General features: G+C 35.6%; 1 protein-coding gene across 9 annotated transcripts in view; it reads left to right on the top strand.

The window, feature by feature from the left end:
• PPP1R12A (protein phosphatase 1 regulatory subunit 12A) overlaps positions 1-19,967 on the top strand; it is a 151,215-nt gene that overhangs the window by 112,337 nt on the left and 18,911 nt on the right. For all 9 annotated transcript variants that reach the window (XM_082665353.1, XM_082665355.1, XM_082665352.1 and 6 more), the window contains 5 exons: positions 6,267-6,357; positions 7,780-7,980; positions 8,223-8,391; positions 10,949-11,070; positions 15,128-15,193. In XM_082665353.1, the coding sequence (XP_082521479.1) occupies positions 6,267-6,357; positions 7,780-7,980; positions 8,223-8,391; positions 10,949-11,070; positions 15,128-15,193 (649 nt within the window). The remainder of the gene's footprint in view (positions 1-6,266; positions 6,358-7,779; positions 7,981-8,222; positions 8,392-10,948; positions 11,071-15,127; positions 15,194-19,967) is intronic.

Below are 19,967 nucleotides of genomic sequence, written 5' to 3'. Positions count from 1 at the left end.
GTTTTGCTTGTTTTTTTAATCTTGGGAAGTTGGTGACTATCTCTTCAGTAGGTTAATACATGAGATAACCTAGATCAGCTCAGAACTATGTAAATTGATATAATTAGCAATTATTCGCCTTTAGGCTTGGTAACCCACCTCTGACAGAATTAATGTTCTTGTTTAAAGGCACTGAGCCAGATAGTTGTCTTCATACTTAGCCATCTTAGTTTTAATGATTTATTTAATTCAAAACATTTTTGTGATGAAGATCTAAGCGCATACTCTAAACACATATTAAACAACTCATACTCATGGAAAACTAGATGTAACATGACAAAAACAGGTTTTTTATTCTTCTCATTGTTTCCCCCTTCCACCTCATTATTAAGAAATTTGATGCATGTTTAGCGATTTTTGTTGTTGTTATTTTTGAGAATTTCATTTTAAAATTCTTTTGGTGAAGAATGGCTTCTTATGCATATGTGTAAGCCAAATAATTTTAAGTATGTTAACTACATTCACTTAGTTTTAATTCTGGTACATAGAAGGCACTTATTAATTAAATTTTTTAAAGGGTCTGTGAATTTGTTTTATGTGCTTAAAACATTTTTATGAGCATTGCTCACTTCTTCCTGTTGCAGCCAATTGGTATGGAATCATAGATGTGGAAAGGAATTTACCTATTATCTTTTATGATATCCTTTACAGAAGGAAACTGAGTTCCAGAGATATTAAGTGACTTTTCCACTTTTATGTGGTTAGTAAGATTGAGAGCTAAGGCTAGGCCCAATATTACAGGAGAATCAGTCCAGGGTTCTATTTGCTATATCATGCATAGTCCTAGCTTTGAATTTGGTTTTCCCTCTTGAGAAAGAACATCTTAGGAAACTAAACGTAACCTCTTTAAATATTTTATTCTTGAAAAATTAGCTACATAGCTGATATTTTCCTTAACTAAAATACCAACCAGATTAATTTGGTTTTATTTCTAGCACATAGTATTCATATACAGTCTTATACATCTTTTGTCTCTGATGCCTAGCAAAGTGCGTGGCCTGTTGTAAGTAGTAGCATCCTTATAGTAATATTTGTGGTGAATATATGAAAAGTAACAAAATGTTAAATGTTTTGAAAACTTTTTTAATTAAAAAAAAGTTTTCTTTCCTATCATTACATCTTTAGTTTCTGTCAATATATTTATGCTTCATTTCTATTTTTATGGTGAAATTTAATGATACTTCTCTAACAGCACTACAAGCAGTTAGCATTTTGTGATTTTTGAATACCAGTATAGGTCATATCATATTTTAATTATTCTTGTTTTTCTCTTAAGTTTAGTCAGTTTTAGGTTTTTGAGGTGTTTTCAATGAGACCACATAGCCTACAGAAATTAGAGTTTCATAGGCACTCATCATTCTCTTCTAGTGAAAATGAATTTGAGGGCTTTGGTTTTTTGGGAGGTGGGGAGCTGAAGGGGAAAAGGTTCAGGAGGTCTTGGTTTTTTACTCCTTGCTGTGCCTTAATCCTAAGGTAAGAGTTCTCTGTGGGTTAGAATTTATTCTTCTGTAAAATGAGATATTTAATTTATATAGTTTTTAACTTCTAGAATCCTTTCTATCTAGCATTCCATACTTTAAAAAAGCTTTTCCAATGACAAAGCCAGTGATTATTTCCCCAAAATCATCAGTTGTTTCAGAACAAGCAAATTATGATTCTTAACCTCAGATTTCTTTATTTTTTATATTGTTGGAAAGTATTGAGTTTCAGCTTTTAGAATAAATCCCGGAAGACTTTAAGATTGAGAATAAATATTTGGTGATATTGTTAGGACAGAGCAGGTTCTCATATCATAAGAAATAAAATATATCTATTGACATTTTTCTGGGTCTACATTACAGAAATTTTGTCTCACTTGCTTCAGTGATGTGTGCAATAATATTAATGTTTGTGTTTTGTTTCATGTCAAGTAACTGTTTGCAATTTTGGCCTCGTCTGTCTTTTTTTTTTGGTTGGCCATGCTGCTTGGCTTGTGGGATCTTAGTTCCCCAACCAGGGATTGAACCAGGGCCTTCAGCAGTGAAGGCACAGATCCTAACCACTGGACTGCCAGGGAATTCCCCTGTTTGTCTTTTTAATTAAATTTCATTAATGGTTTCAAAATGTATATAGTTGAAAATTTGCCCCCAAATGTATGTATGGTGATTTAAGAATATACTGTGGCTGAAAAAGATACTAATACATTTGTGCCATTTTTAGGTACCCTTACATATGTACTTTTAGATATTATGTAAAGTTACTGTGTACACTATTAAATTCCACATTATTGTTGAATTTTCCTGTTTTTATGGATCAGGTTTGGATGAAAATTTTCTGTTTTTATAAAGATTTCCAATTAATTAATTGGAGGGAGGAGGCATTGGGGAGCAGGGAGGAGACGGTAGCTTTAAACAGATGGAGCATGGTGAGGTTCCCTGGTGGCCTAGAGGTTAAGATTCCAGGCTTTCACTGCCATGGCCTGGGTTCAATCCCTGATCAGGGAACAGATCCAGCAAGCCTCGCGGGGTGGCAGAATATCTAGATAGATAGATAGATAGATAGATAGGTAGGTGGAGCAAGATGGCAAATTCTTTCATTGCTTAGGCATTTCTAATTCTCCATAGTCTTTTCAAACTGCAAAACAGTACCTTACTAATAACTTCGTATTTGTAGTATGAGTTCACATGGTTCGGTACAACTACTCTTTTCTACCATTTTCCCTTGGCTCAGCCAGCTCCCATTTGTCTACTTATTTTTTTCCCTCTGGAAGGAAAAATGCTGAGTGAGAAGCAAGGGCTGGTATTCAGTTTTTTAGAGATCTAATTTGGTTGACTAACCAAAATATAAATATTATAAATAAATATAAATATTTCAGCCAATAAATGTCAGGGAAATAATATATAGAATAATTGCTTTTACTGAGGGAAAAAACCTTAATTTAAGAATAACCTTTGGATTGTTCAGAAAATAGTGGGCAATCTAAGACTAGTAAGTAAAATTATATACCCTATACAGTTATACGAAAGAGATCAGTATGACAATATGATATAGTAATGCAATTTGGTATGTTCTGCCATCTTTTTGATGATCACCTCTTTGGAATTAAACACATATTAAAAATATGAATTATTTGTTTTCTCTACATCCTGTTCTTAGAGATCTGCTCTGTATAGACACCTCAAGGAGGAGAAAGGAACTGAATTTCAGATGGGGACTATCAAATATATTTCCTATATTACAAATCGATAGGCTAGGTTTTTATGCTAATTTGGAGCAAATGTTTGTATGGAAATTTTAAATGAACAGATTTTACAAGTCTTTCAGCTAGTAATTTTTATGCCCCTAACCTGCATATGTTAAACCAGATATGATAAATAGATTTATTAACTTTCATGGCAGCTTGAAAGTATTGAAAAAGAATCTAGGCTTCTTGGGAGAGAGTGTGATGGTTGATAGTGCTATTTGCCATGGGGTAAAGGGGCATAGTGACAATGCAGTTGTTTTAAACTATATATGAAAACTTTGTACATAGTGGAAATAAGAATTCAGTCTTTCATGTCCATTTGTACTTTCAGAGCAGCTCATGAAATGCTGAAGTGATACATGCAGCTGTCTAGGCTGCTATAAACTTTTGTTAAACTAGATTTGCTATCACATTTAGGTTTCTTCTCTTTCTGTTATTTTTTTTTCCTCATCTGGTGGAAGTCCAAAAGGCAGTAAATTGCATAGGACCAGTAGATGCATAAATAAGTGTTAAATGAATGGATGAAAAAAAATAGCCATTTTACAGGCTAATATTTCACAGAGAACTTTTACACGTTTAAAAATGTACCACAAAAGAAAAAAAAACTTTTTCCTGCTTAAATGGTCTTGGAAAATGCTGAGTTAAACACAGTTAAACAGATTTCTTCCCTTAGTCCTTTTCAGACCCTTTAATATGTTATTTTCCTGGAGAACATTAGAATGTATAGTATTTTCCACATTTATATAATCAACTTCTACAACAAACAATACAAAAATTGTATTCCAGAATTAATGTTTCTTAAACTCTAATAACAAATTTATTGGTTATCCTCTTTCTTGTCCCAGAAAAATCACTGGAGTTGTAATAAAAATGAGAAAGTATCTGTTACAGCTGAATAAAAACCTTAAAACTCAAGAGAATTGATGTATAGACAATAGAAATAATAAAACAATGGGAGAAAAAGGAATATCAAGCTTTTGAGCATCATAGAATGGAGAGAGGGCAGGTATCCTACCAGTTGTATTCATCTCTGGGTTTGTGTGTTGGTACAGATGAAGCCATACAGAATTTCAACTAAGAGAAAGTTAAACTACGGAAATGGTGATAAGCAAAATGTTTTATTTAGTGACTTCTCCCTTGCCTTTCACTTTTAGGGAGACAAATTTTTTTTAATTAAAAAAATTAAAATTTTATTTTATGAACTTAAGTCAGTACTAGTTTTTAATAGAAACAAAATTTGGTTGAATAGAGCTCTTCAATGAAATGCTTCAATTTGATGAGCTGTGCCTTATTGATGAGATAAATGTAGTGCTATTATGATAGCAAAAAGACATAATCATTCAGGATATTCTAGAAACCTAGAGGTAAAAAGTGATAGAAAACATACGGATAAAGAGAAAAAAAAGTTTTATCCTTATGATATAGTGCCATAAGTTATTCAACCGAATACAGAACACAAGTGATACTTTCTCAAAGCAGATGATAAAAACAAGTCAGAATATAGAAGTGATGGGATTTTCATCTAAGTTTGCTGGATGTCTCATTCAAGTAAAAACACCCTCTTGAGAATTTCTTGACTTACCTTGCTTTACAGTTTATCTGTGATTAGAGTAGAAGCAAGAAGAACCAGTCCTCTAGAACTAACTTTAACCAATAAGTAGTAGTTAATTGATGAAATTGAGGCAACCAGGATCTTGGGTGAGAAATGACTATGTCATCTTAGGGTTAGTTATCCAAGGAGACAAATCCTAGGAATAATGAATCTTGTATTCTAGTTTTAGAGAGACAGATTCCAAAAAATTCAAGATTTTGGAGGGAAAGACGCATTCCTATGTATCAAAAAGAATGAGAGTTCTCTAAAAAGAATTCTGAAGGAACTGTAAATAACTGTAAGGTGTTTGAAGATGTGTTATACTCTCTGAACTTAGAGCTTTAAAGGACACAGAAAAAATAAAACATAAGGCATAAAACAAAGAATAAATTCTAAAGTTTGTTACGAATATGTGAATAGTGTCAGGGAGGTTAAAGAGCAGAATGAATTACAAATTGAGAAGAACACTAAAGTTAACATGAGAGTTTTTAAAAAATAGCATTTGGAGATAGGGGTATGATGATAGGTTATTGATAAACTTAATGAACAACAGAAAATAGAGATACTCAAGTTCAGAATGTTCTCTGAGAAATGTGAGCTAGATGGTAGTAGTATAACTAGATAAAGTGTTAACAATTGAACTTCCCGAATAATATTGATCATTAGAGGGAAGTTTTCTTATGTTGCAGGGCTCTGTCTTGTCTTTGCTTGTTCAACCCTTTAATTCATTATTTACCTCTTGACATAGAGTGCATGCTTTTGAAGTTGTGCATACCGTGTGACAGGATGGAACATAGGCTTAGATTTATAGTATAAAATCTAGTGAACATAAATGCCAAATCCTCTTCTCTGTATCAGAAAATCAGTGACCCAAGAATAAGATGCTGATTTTAAAGCAATTCGTATATAAAAACACTTGAATTTTTAGAGAACTTAAAGTATGAACAAGAGTGTGATGTCTGCCAAAAACATTATTAGTAAATGCACAATGACAAGAATGCAGGGAGTGCTGCTTCCTCACTAGTCATCCCATATCCTAAATATTACATTCAGTCCTTTACCATAAGAAGACATTGACAGTCTAGAGTTTAGCCTTGTAACTTCACATATCATCTAGGATGGTGTTGCAGAAAATCAAGAAAGGAGCTAAGAGGAATGATGTTAACATGGTTTAAAAAAAACCAAAACTGTGGTTAGGAAGAACTTTAAAAATATGTTAATATGAGTAGTTCCAATCTAAAAAACTATCAAATTGCATTGTTGAATTTCAGAGTGGGTTTAACCATTTTCTGAAGACTCTTTCTTAAAATCCATTAAAATGCTAAACTTAAATGTTTCACTTACGCACATTCGTGTATAATTATATTCACAGGTATTGCATCTCCAAGTGACAATTTTTATTTATTACTGTAGATCATACCTCACTCCTGTTAGAGATGAAGAGTCTGAATCCCAAAGAAAAGCAAGATCTAGACAAGCAAGACAGTCTAGAAGATCGACACAGGTATAGTTAATGTGTATAATATATAAAAGTTCAAAATAAATTATCTTTCCCTTTTTCACATTTCTGTGAAAATACTGATGTCACTATATAATATGAGTAAATCTTAAAAAATAAAAGTTGCCTTAGTAATCCTACCGTAGCCTTTTTATGTGGCTATACTGTTAATGTTACATTTCGTCTAAGTAGCATATGCCTTTGTATCTCTTTAAGTATTTATTTTTCTATTCCTAATATAGTGTCTGGCTCAGGATATTTGATCAGTGTTAAAATTAATCATATATGATGTCGCATAATTATTAAAGAATTCTATGCGTATTTGGAAGGTATGGGAAATAGGTCTTTTATATTAGGTATATCAAAAAGCTGATATACAAATATGAGAAAAATGTCACTCAAGCTAGTTATCATCTTCTTACCCACTTGCCATTCTCTCTCCTATATCTCTCGTGTCTTCCCTTTCCTACAGTTGAGGGGCTCCAAAGTCCATATTCAGCTGTTTATTTATTTATTTTATTTATTTTTTCGGCCACCTTGGGTCTTAGTTGCAACACGCAGGATCTTCGTTGAGGCATGTGGGATCTTTTCGGTGAGGCACATGGGCTCTTCGTTGCAGTGTGTGGGCTTCTCTCTAGTTGTGGTGTGCGGGTTTTCTCTCTCTAGTTATGGCGCGTGAGCTCCAGGGCATGTGGGCTCTGTAGTTGTGGCGCACAGGCTCCAGAGTGCATGGGCTCAATAGTTTGCAGCACGTGGGCTCTCTTGTTGAGGCACGCGAGCTCGGTAGTTGTGGCACACGGGCTTAGTTGCCCCGCAGCATGTGGGATCTTATTTCCCCGACCAGGGATCAGACCCACATGCCCAGCATTGGATGACGGATTCTTTACCACTGGACCACCAGAGAAGTCCCTAGATTCAAGTGTTTAATCCTTGCCATTACTTAACATATTTTTTCTGTCTTCGTGCCTTAACTTCTTGAAATCCAACCTATTCTTTTCAAGACTTAACCTTCAAAAATTACTTCTTTACTGAAATCTTCTCTGTGTGCATATACATATATAGAAACAAATATATATAAATTTAATACATAAATAATGCATATATTGGCTTTTCCTTCTTTCTCTGAACTTCTTGGGAATATTTATATTCATATGGTCAGTTCCTGTGCTATTCTGTTAATTTCTTGAATACAGAGACAATTTCTCGCACATATTTTATTTCTTTCCCAGTACCTATTATTGTGCTTGCTCATGATGATTCTTCATAGAATGAATGTGACTAGAAATTCTGTTTCAATTTGCAAACCAATTCCAAACATGCATATTTGACTTTTAATACATTCGTATTTAATATATCTACTTATAAAATATTCCTTTGAAATGAGCTTTAATGCCTCTCATAATTAAATTTATCTTTTTTTGCGTGCAGGGGGTGACATTGACTGATCTTCAGGAAGCTGAGAAAACGATAGGAAGGAGTCGTTCTACCCGAACCAGAGAACAAGAAAATGAAGAAAAAGAAAAAGAAGAAAAAGAAAAACAGGATAAAGAGAAGCAAGAAGAAAAGAAGGAGTCAGAAACATCTAGAGAAGATGAATATAAACAAAAGTACTCCAGAACATATGATGAGGTAATAGTATACCAACAACAGCGCTAGATCAGGTGGCACGGATAGTTCTTGTGATTCTCAAAATGCAAGAGATTTATATACTAACAAACCATATACAAAATATTCATAAGGATTTTAACTGGAAATCTAAATTATTTTGACATGATTAGAACGTTACTTTTCCTTTGAAATGAATTTAAGTGTCTTATATGTTTTTATCTATGTTTATATTTCAAATGGTTGTTAATTTTAATGTTTCACAGACTTATCAACGCTACAGACCAGTATCAACTTCAAGTTCAACCACTCCATCCTCTTCACTTTCTACCATGAGCAGTTCACTCTATGCTTCAAGTCAACTAAACAGGCCAAATAGTCTTGTAGGTATAACTTCTGCTTACTCCAGAGGATTAACAAAGGAAAATGAAAGAGGTAAGAAGACCAGATTTTGAAAACACTTTGTTTCCTTCAGATTAATTCTTTGACTTGGTTTTTCCTAGTAGTTTAACAGAAGAGTAACAACATCCTAAACTGGGACTCATTCTACCTAACCAGAAAGAACATGATGGTTGAGAATGAGAAAAGTAGAAAATAAAAACAGAAAATAATGTGGTCTGGCATTGATATGTATATCTTTATTGCCTTCAAAAATCTTTATGTCCATCAACATAGAAAAGTTAGTATAGAAGAACTGGTGGGGTGATTATTTCTAGGAGCAGTTTATTGATTATTTCTAGGAGCAGTTTATTAATGTTTCAAGTCATTTCTTGCATATTATGTAGATATCTTTTAACTGTTTTCTGTGAAATTGTTTTAAACAAAAATCATTTAACTTATGTAATGTCTTTGCTAAAAAAACTTATTTTTATGCTTATTTCTTGAGAAATAGATTTGTTTTTCAGCTGTATATTGGCATATTGATGCTATTAACATTTCCTATTACTTCATATAAGCTTCCTATGTAAACACTAATTAACTCCTCCTTTAAATAAGAGATGGCTACTAAATAAATTATTCCTAATTGTAGGTATTTAATATTTTAAAAGCAAAATCTCGGGCTTCCATGGTGGCGCAGTGGTTAAGAATCCGCCTGCCAATGCAGGGAACACGGGTTCGGGCTCTGGTCTGGGAAGATCCCACATGCCGGCAAGCAACAAAGCCCGTGCGCCACAACTACTGAGCCTGCTCTCTAGAGCCCGTGATCCACAACTACTGAAGCCCATGCACTTAGAGCCCGTGCTCTGCAACAAGAGAAGCCACCGCAATGAGAAACCTGCACACTGCAACGAAGAGTAGCCCCTGCTCGCCGCAACTAGAGAAAAGCCCGCGCACAGCAACAAAGACCCAACGCAGCCAAAAATAAAATTAATTAATTAACATTTTTTTTTAAAAAAGCAAAATTTCATAGTATTAGTCATGATAATATCAGTAATCATGTAGGAATAAACTCAGAAAATTAAATTATTTTCAACTTCCAGCTGGCTTTTCTTTTGTTGGTCATTGAAATATTTCAGTTCTTTAAACCAGTAATTGTGAGACCCATCTAATGTTTGTAAAAATTTTGAGCAAACATTTAAAGTTAGGGGTATCTGCATAAAAGTTCAGATTTCTGTCTTCTGTTGAAAAGTTGGAAGATACGGCAACACTGGCTCTGAATTCTCACAGGTCAACAATTGATTAGAGCCAAGTAGTAGCAGCCCCACCCCCACCCCTTTGGAGTAGTGCCCTCCTGGCCCATTTTACCTCTTTATGTAACCTGGATGGCCACTCTCTATGTTGGAGTTTGCGACCTTTGCTGTAAACTAATTCTAAAAGCAACTTTAAAACCCCTCTTAATACTGTAATTTTGGGGTTTCTTTTGCTTCTTTTTCTTCACAGCAAGGAGACAATGACACAAGGAGCCTTTTAAAAATCATTTTTAACGTTACTTTGTTCCATATGTCTGGTTTTTTTTTGTTTTTTTTTTACAATCTACTTTTTTTGGGGGGCTGCATTGGGTCTTCATTGCTGCGCGAGGGCTCTCTCCAGTTGCAGTAAGCAGGGGCCACTCCTTGTTGCGGTGTGCGGGCCTCTCATTGCGGTGGCTTCTCCTGTTGTGGAGCATGGGCCCTAGGCACGCAGGTTTCAGTAGTTGTGGCTCGTGGGCTCTAGAGCGCAGGCTCAGTAGTTGTGGCACACAGGCTTAGCCGCTCCACGGCATGTGGGATCCTCCTGGACCAGGGATTGAACCCGTGTCCCCAGCATTGGCAGGCAGACTCCCAACCACTGCACCACCAGGGAAGCCCTGTCTACTTTTTACAGCATATTCAGAGGCCCTAATATTCTTCTAGTATGTGAGTCTGAAGCTATTTTAACTATCCCAGGAAGGGAACAAATTTGAAGACTAACATTTGTTTACATTGATTTGTTTTTAATAAAAGATAATTTTTTTCCCAGCAACACAAAAAAAGGTTTGCTCTTAGATACTAATAGAAAATTCAATGACTACTGTATTCATTCTACTGCTGAAGGAAGACTGGGAATGGTAGAAGCAGAAACTGATAAATTCGTATGATGCCCACTAGCTGTTCCATCATTATGCACTGTTTGGTTATAATAACTATCTTGAAGTGTTAATGTTAGGTATAATAACTATCTTCCTGTCAGATGTTAATAACTGGGACCCCATTCTCTTCATAGGATTCAATTATTTTCTGTTCAGCAAATAGTAAGTGTGTCTTTTTAGCAAAATTTTTGTTTTAGGCACTAGAAAAATGAAGTAATTTAAATCAGTTCTTATCTTGATTCTCAAAAACATATCTAATGAGAGATACAGATACATGTTTAAGCCACATGTTATAGGAGCCCTGGGAGGGGCAAAATTTATTTCTGATTAGAGAATTTTAGAAGGCTTCACAAAGGAGGTTGACTTAGAATTATTTTCTAAGTCACACTGCAAAATACTATCAAGATACATGGCTGCCATATGAATAATTTTAATCCTTAACAGAGGGAGAAAAGAGAGAAGAAGAAAAGGAGGGAGAAGATAAATCACAACCTAAATCAATCAGAGAACGACGACGACCAAGAGAGAAAAGAAGATCTACAGGAGTTTCATTCTGGACACAAGATGTGAGAACCTATTAAAATATAACTACTTGATAGTATGCTTAATCTTTCCAAGAATGTACACTAATGATTTCTTATATGCCTCAGATTATATATTCTTTAGATCATCACTATGTGTTTGAGCTGACTTATTTAAATCAGAAGAGTTCTTCTTTACAAGAATAAACAACTACTTAGATTTCTGGTATTAAAAGTAAGAATACTGTCCCAATATTGGAATAAAAATAATAATGGCTGCAGCTCAGTGTACAAATGTTGATTATTGTATAATGGCTAAACTGCTCATTTATCTTAGCGGTTCTTGAAAGAAAGATGCTTTACATTTAATCCTATTTTCATGAATATGATTATGATATACATAACAATTATTTCCATCTCAAGTGATGCTGGATAGATGCAGTGCTTTACTTATCAAATTATAACAATCCTATAAATTTAATTTTTTTTCTTGATTCCTGATTGTATGCCTGACATTGATATTCATATGCAAGAGAAAGAAGAGCTGTGGGGTAACGTGGTTAAAGTGAAATTTATACTGTTTCAATACAACATATACCTACACGAAGGCAAAAATAATTTGGTTTTGGGAGGATTGTTTTTTTAGCCAGTTGATTTTTTTTTCATTAAAAAAATTTTTTAATACAGAAAAGTTCAAACATAAAAAAGTATATGGCCCTACCCCAGGTATTTATTGTTTAAACTAAATCCCCACCACTTTCCCAACTCCCATATTATTTTGAAGAAAATCTTAGTAATATCATTTTATATGTAAAAACTTCATTCTGTATTTTTTTTTTATTTTTTGCGGTACACGGGCCTCTCACTGCTGTTGCCTCTCCCGCTGCGGAGCAACAGGCTCCGGACGCGCAGGCTCAGCGGCCATGGCTCACTGGCACAGCCGCTCCGTGGCATGTGGGATCCTCCCGGACCGGGGCACAAACCCGCGTCCCCTGCATCAGCAGGCGGACTCCCAACCACTGCGCCACCAGGGAAGCCCTCAGTCTGTATTTTTAAGAAATAAGGACACCTTTTTTAAAAATATTAGAATTTTATTTTTAAAAAATAATAAAAGTAACCACAATACGTTATCATATAATAAGTGATCACAATACCATGATCATGTTTATTTTTAAATAAATTGACAATAAATCCTTAATATTGAATATTCAGTCAGTTTTAATGTCCTGTTGACTCATATTACCATAAATGGTTTATTGTAATTTTATTTTATTTTTTAAATAGTTATTTTATTTATTTTGGGTTTTTTTTAAATCTACAATTCCTGAATCTTTCTGGGCATATGGCTAGAATTTATTTGCTCTGTTGTGAGACCCTCCTCAGTAGGCATTTAGTGTTAGATTTCTCAGTTTTGCCATAGACTGTTTTATTTTTGGCTGCGTTGGGTTGTTGCGCATGGGCTTTCTCTAACTGTGGTGAGCAGGGGCTACTCTTTGTTGCGGTGCTCGGCCTTCTCATTGCAGTGGCTTCTCTTGTTAGGAGCACAGGCTCTAGGCACACGGGCTTCAGTAGTTGCAGGGTGTGGGCTCAGTAGTTGTGGCTCGGGGGCTCTAGAGCGCAGGGTCAGTAGTTGTGGTGCACGGGCTTAGTTGCTCCACGGCATGTGGGATCTTCCCAGACCAGGACTCGAACCTGTGTCCCCTGCATTGGCAGGCAGATTCTCACTGCGCCACCAGGGAAGTCCTAAATAGTTATTTATTTATTTATTTTGGCATCGCCAGGTCTTAGTTGCAGCATGCGGGGTCTTTTAGTTGAGGCATGAGGACTCTTAGTTGCGGCATGTGAACTCTCAGTTGCGGCATGCGTGCGGGATCTAGTTCCCCGACCAGGGATCAAACCCGGGCCCCCTGCATTGGGAGCACAGTCTTACCCACTGGACCACCAGGGAAGTCCCTGTTCTAATTTTATACTTTGCTAATTTGAGTAGAAACCAAATAAGGACCATACATTATGATTAGTTATTTCTTTAAAGTCTCTTGTAATCAGTTATGTCCTCCATCTCTTTTTTTCTTACAGTTATTTTTTAATGAACTGGGTTATATCCCTGAACTGTAGTTTAACACAGTCATGTAGCTTTTTATGTTTCCTATAAATTGGTAGTTTGAGGTAGAGAAATGATCAGATTTTGGTTCAGTATTTTCTTGGCAGGGTGTTTTGTCCTCTGTCAGGAAGTACATGATGTCTGGTTGATTCTCACTGATTGCCCAGTAACATTTTAATAGGAGTAACATAAAACCTCACAGTCTTAGCACCTTAACATAGTAACTCTTACTACTTAAAAATTATCTTTTTAATAACTTATATGTATTAGGGGGTTAACAGGCAAAGTTTTATTATATGGTATTTATTTTTCCCCAATTTTATTTATACCAGCTCTCCCTTCAAAAATCCACTTTCTGGAGTCATACACTTAACCAGCATTATAAGAATTCTTCCTGAGATCCATATGGGCAATACTCATCTTTTTAATTTGAGCTTGCGTTGAATTGTGTTCTAATCAACCATCAGCACAAGTCTCCTTCCCTTTTCATGGCCTCATGATTGAACCTATGTCAGAAAATATACAAAAAGAACCAAGGGCTCTGTCAAAGATAAGGTAGTGTTTTTACTCTGTTATATTATTAGGTTTCCTTTTTTTTTTTTCTTAGTTACTACTTTTCAGGACCTCTGAGCCTCCCCACTTTTTTTTTTTCTTTTTAAATAAATTTATTTATTTTTGGCTGCGGTGGGTTTTCGTTGCTGCGCTCGGGCTTTCTCTAGTTGCGGCAAGTGGGGGCTACTCTTTGTTGCGGTGCACGGGCTTCTCATTGCGGTGGCTTCTCTTGTTGTGGAGCACGGGCTCTAGGCACGCGGGCTCAGTAGTCGTGGCTCACAGGCTCTAGAGTGCAGGCTCAGTAGTTGTGGCGCATGGGCTTAGTTGCTCCACGGCATGTGGGATCTTCCTGGACCAGGGATCAAACTCGTGTCCCCTGCATTGGCAGGCGGATTCTTAACCACTGGGCCACCAGGGAAGTCCCCCTCCCCACTTTTTAAATTTCCAGTTCCTGTGTTCTTCACAGGAAGAAACAGTAACGCATAAAGACAATTAGTTCGTGTTGCGGAATTAATACATTTATATTAATAAGTAATACTGGCATTAGGAGCATTGATTTCTCCTGTTCACTTAGTAACTTCACATATCATTTTTGCTAGGTACCACATGATAGTTTGTACAAAGATCCTCTATAATCCTTAGGGCAATTCTATAAGGTTTTTATCCCCACTTGTGGAGGAGATAACTGTGGCTCAAAATTTTTTTTAATAAATTTACACTAAGTCACAGAGCTGAAAATAGCTGTACCAGTGTGAAATAGGATGATTTAGTTTTAAAGCCTGCGGTATTTTTATAGTGAGCCTGAGCCAGATATGTTTGATTGCAAATTTCCCTTTTCTTTCAGTCCTTTATGGTTTGTTGAGATGTTCAGGCCTTCTAGTAGAACATTCCTATTGTCTGGGAGTCTAGGTTTTTAGCCTACTGAGACCTTAGTTTTCTATTTGGTGTGCTGTAAATTCCCAAAAAATTTCTAGATAGCTGAACTACCTAAATATAATAGGACCATTGTATAAATCTTGCCAAGCTTATAGAATAGAGTTTTTCTTACTTAATGAGTTTCCTATTTTTGCTCCCTCATTATAGTTGAGCAGCTACATAGTATCTATATTGACTATTAAAGTACACGCCGTAACATTACAATATAAAATTGAGTATCATCTTTTTCATGCTAAGCCTCCAGCTTCCTCATCCCCAGTATGTGTTTCCTAAATCAGAATGTTAGGTAGATGGTCTTTCTTCACCGTATACACTAACCTACTTATATTGTACCATGCAGACAAAATAGGCTTCCTCTAAATAAGGCAAAAAATGTCACACTTAAAAAAGTTTTCCTTTTGATCCATTTCCTGTTAGGTTTTTCTCAAGGGTCCTTTTAAATTACAAAAACCCTAATGTATTTAAATATTAACCGTTTGAAATTTATCTTTACTTTTCTAAAATCTATTTTAGAGTGATGAAAATGAACAAGAACAACAATCTGATACAGAAGAGGGATCCAATAAGAAAGAAACTCAGGTAAATAACATTATTTTTTGTATTTAGAAGTATTCGTATTTTTTAAGGGTTACTTTTTACTTGTGTTTATATTTATTCATGTCAGACAGTTACTGCACACTGTACCTCCCTGCTGGGGGTAGACCATCAGTGGTTTTCTGGAATCAGGCGTGGAGGGACTGGAAAGGGGCACAAAGAGTATTTTAGAGACATTGGGAATTGTTCTAGATCTTGATTGTAGAGGTATTTTTTTGGATATACACAACTGTCAAAACTCATCAAACTGTGTTCTCTAAGTGGATGTAGTTTATTGTATGAACCTTCAAAGTTGAAAAGAAATATGTAAATTAACCTTCAAAGTTGAAAAGAAAAAACAAAGAAGAGAATACAGTTTTCCACTGCTGTCCAAAAGTAGAGTGTTCCATAATCTTCAGTAAGCCACATAAAGTGAAGAGGGAATTACCTTAGGACACATCTTGCTACCGGATGCAAGAGATAAATTGAGATAAATCGCGGTGCTCAAAGACACAGTCCAAAGCTGTGGCAGCTTAAACTGAGTGTAGTTCCCAGGGAAGGAGCTTGGCGGTGTCTCTTTTGCTGCTGAGGGTGTGCTGCCTCTATAATGGCTCGCTGTAAAACATGTTGAGTACTGTTTGCACTTTTTGCCTTTTTTCGTAAAAGCAAAGTGGCGTAAACGAACTTTTGAAAAGCAGGGGCTACCTGTAATAACCTTTGACCAAAGAAAAGTATCTAAAGAATATCCAGAAGTAGTGCATACCTTACCAGATCCAGACTTTAGTGTTGTAAATGGCAAAGTTGTATTCTGGAGAAGATAATAGGTCATTTTAACTTGCTTTACATTTGTTTAGAAATGTAGTGTCTCTAAAGGATTTTACATTCATTATCACAGCTGATCTTCCTCAATAATCTTCAGGAAAAGCCCCCCCACCTCGCCCCCTCAGTATTGATGAAGAAACTAAGGCAAGTTTGAATGACAAGGTTGCATAGCTAGCAAATGATGAAAGTTTCTTCCCACTAGTTTTTTTGCCCCTCTGTTCCCTATTGTTTGGCTGTGCACAAAGCTGACATACTTAGAAGAGCTGTATTCACATAAGGGTAGATCTGTACAACATAAGTTAGTCTTAATCTTTTATACTCAGCACTGTCTAGCCTGAAATCGTATTCTGATCATATTTTCTTCATTTTGACTTGGCGTTCCTACATAAAGCTGTTAAAATTACTTTCAATCGCAGGAATCTACAATAATGTGAAGTGCCCAGAAGTTGGTTCTCTGTGCTAGGTGACTCTGGACATTACTCTTAGGGCCTATTTTGACCCAAAAGTTACTTTTATTTTACCTTTAGATAGCCAGACAGATTGAGAAATTAATTACTAACAAGGGTAAATTATTTGCAGGGCAAAAGTTTTGTCATTTTTAAACCCTTTGCCTATCAGTTGTCAGCACTCCCCCATTTCACCTATGCCTCTTCTTTATTATATTCTGTAAACTTGTCCATCATCTTCCTTGCCCATTGGTACACTATGAACTCCCATCTTTCAAGGAAAAACAATGGACAGGTAAACAAAAGCAAAGGAATTAGTAAACCATCTCCAGCTGACCCTTCTCACTGCCATATCACCCAGATCTCCTATCCCAGCAGGCTGGGATAGGAGGGGAAAGATATTCTGGCTTACAAAGTTTTCTGGCTTACAGATTTTGAAGCATATTGATATATGTTGTATTTAAGTTTTACTGTTAAAATTATACATGAGATACATTAAGGTTGAGTAGAATATTGTTTCTATGAAGAAAATTTTTCTTAGTTCCAAACAATTTAAATAGTCTTTGTTCATTTTAAAACTAGAGGATTGTTTGGATCTTACTTTGTTCTAGCATTTTTTTCAGTTACAAGTAATGCAAAACCCAGCTTAAACTGGATTAAACAAAGAGAATTTTTTATAATTCAGTTATATTACACAACCCTCTATGTCAGACAAGGCCTACCACTGATATATTGCAGCCGTTTTGCTGCTAATGTGGGCTACGTACCGTCTCATCTAAACTTAATGACTGCTGTACCATGAGGAAAAGGAAGAGTGGAGGTTAAGACACTAACCCATAGTGTCTTTACAATAGACTAGAAAAGTGCTTCCACTAAATAAGTGTTGCTCTCTTATGAAAATTTGTAGCATCAGCCCTTTTTTTTTCTGTGAAAAAGTATGAGCAATACAATTGTTCGGTGCATTTTATCATTACCTCAGAAGTGTGTTCGATAAACAAAACTTGTATTCAGTTTATAGAATCCCAGTTCACCAATTTGAAAAATGGCTTTGTAGCATATACTTTTTCGCTTCAAACTAAATTGTAAGTTGCCGAAAAGTTGTTAAATATTTTGAATTACCTGTGAAGCTACCTTCAAGATATAAATTAAAATTAAGGTGAAATTTGAATTACTTTATCATAATATGGTTCATTCTTTCCAAAAATGGGGCTTCTGTTGCTTGGGTTATTATAATTTGCTTTCATTAAACTATTGGATGATAAAACTTTTACCATGAAAAGAACATTAGTAATAAATCAAAAATTTAAGTAAGACAGACACCAAGGCGAGAAACTAAAAAGAAAAGATTAGCAGATTTGATTATTTAAACATGTAAAGCTAGAAAATGGCAAAAAAGATGCCCTTATTAAAATTGAGACACATTTGCTCAGTTAAAAGTAAATAAGCTGGGGCTTCCCTGGTGGCGCAGTGGTTGAGAGTCCACCTGCCGATGCAGGGGACATGGGTTCGTGCCCTGGTCCAGGAAGATCCCACATGCCGCGGAGCGGCTGGGCCCATGAGCCATGGCCGCTGAGCCTGTGCGTCTGTAGCCTGTGCTCCGCAATGGGAGAGGCCACAACAGTGAGAGGCCCACGTACCGCAAAAAAAAAAAAAAGTAAATAAGCTGGACTTCCCTGATGGTGCAGTGGTTATGAATCCGCCTGCCAATGCAGGGGATACGGGTTCGATCCCTGGTCCAGGAAGATCCCACAGGCCGTGGAGCAACTAAGCCCATGCGCCACAACTACTGAGCCTGTGCCCTAGAGCCCGTGAGCCACAACTGCTGAAGCCTGTGCGCCTAGAGCCCATGCTCCACAACAAAAGAAGCCACCGCAGTGAGAAGCCTGCGCACCGCAGCGAAGAGTAGCCCCCACTTGCCGCAACTAGAGGAAGCCTGTGCGCAGCAATGAAAACCCAATGCAGCCATAAATAAATAAATAAATTTTTAAAAAGTAAATAAGCTTAGCCCTCTTTTGTAGCACTTAAAAGATATTTGTACTATTTAAAAGACAGTAAAACAGAGGCAGAATCCATGAAATTTATAAATGTTACAAAAGAAGAAATATAAATGGCCAACAAGCTTAAAGTACATTTACTCTCATTAATAACCAAACAATTAATACAAAAGTGAAATTGGCAAAGGTTAATAATGCTTAGGTTTGGCGTGATTAGTATTGAAATAGGCATTTTCATATAAGATTTTGGGATTATAATTAATATGTTTTCTTGGGAAATCAGTTTAGCAGTACAAATCTGAAGGCTTGAGAAAAAGTTCATGCCTTTTAGCTTAGCAATTCCACTTTGAGAAATATATTCCCAATGAAATGACTTAAGTTTGGAAAAACAAGTCTAAAGTGTTAACAGCAGCATGGCTCTTGAAGCAAAATATTGAAAACATCCTCATTGTCTATTAGTTGGGAATATATCAGAATGTATTTGCATGGATAGATATTTTATGTGTTCACAAAGATATGTATACAGAAAAGATTAACAGTGGTTATCTAGGGTGTTTGAGAGATGGGGAATTATAGAGGAACTTTTTATACTGTGGTATTTTATATGAGCTTATGGTACTGTAATCAGAAAAACTTAAAGGGCATTTTTACTTTGGAAAAATAATTTTAAAACACATGGAACCACAAGGACATTATGCTAAGTGAAATAAGCAGGTCACAAGAAACACATAGTGTATGATTCCACTTAAATGAGGTACCTAGAGTATTCAAACTCATGGGTAGCAGAAAGTAGAATTGTGGTTGCCGGGAGCTAGGGGTAGGAGGATATGGGGATTTGTTTAATGAGTATAAAATCACAGTTTTGCAAGATGAAAAAAATTCTAGAGAGCTGTTGCACAACAGTGTGAATATTGTCAGCGCTACTGAACTATACTCTTAAAAGTGGCTTACATGGTATGTTTTGTTTTATGTGCTTTCTACTACAATTTTTAAAATATAAAACATAACCAATACTTTAAAAACCATGCTTTTTAAAGGCAAAGAAATAGAATTTGAGTGATTTCTGTGACTACTTGGAGTTTTTATTTATTCTTAAATTTTAAATTAGTGAACCAGAGTGCAGACTGTGAGGTGAGATGTGATGTTTTCATTTGATATGTATACATTTTATTTCATGTGTGGCTAGTTTCCTGAATTTGGATAAATAATATCTTTTGTTTGTTTCTGCTCTTTTTTTAAATTGAGATATAATTGACATATAACATTATATTAGTTGCACATGTACAAAGTTGTTATTTAATATTCGTGTATTGTGAAATGATTAGCACAATAAGTCCAGTTAACATCATCACCACACATAAGTACAAGTTTTTTTTCTTGTGATAAGAACTTTCAAAATCTACTCTTTTAGCAGCTTATGAATTTGAATGATATCATGAAAATTGAAATTTAACTTCAAAATTGTTCATTATTATAAAACTAAAGAATAAATCAATAAAGTAAAGCATTACATCAAAA

This window comes from Grampus griseus, assembly GCF_964374135.1.
Source record: "Grampus griseus genome assembly, chromosome: 11".
Taxonomy (NCBI): domain Eukaryota; kingdom Metazoa; phylum Chordata; class Mammalia; order Artiodactyla; family Delphinidae; genus Grampus; species Grampus griseus.
Note: the sequence above shows the minus strand (reverse complement) of the source record. Positions and strands in the feature narration are given on the sequence as shown.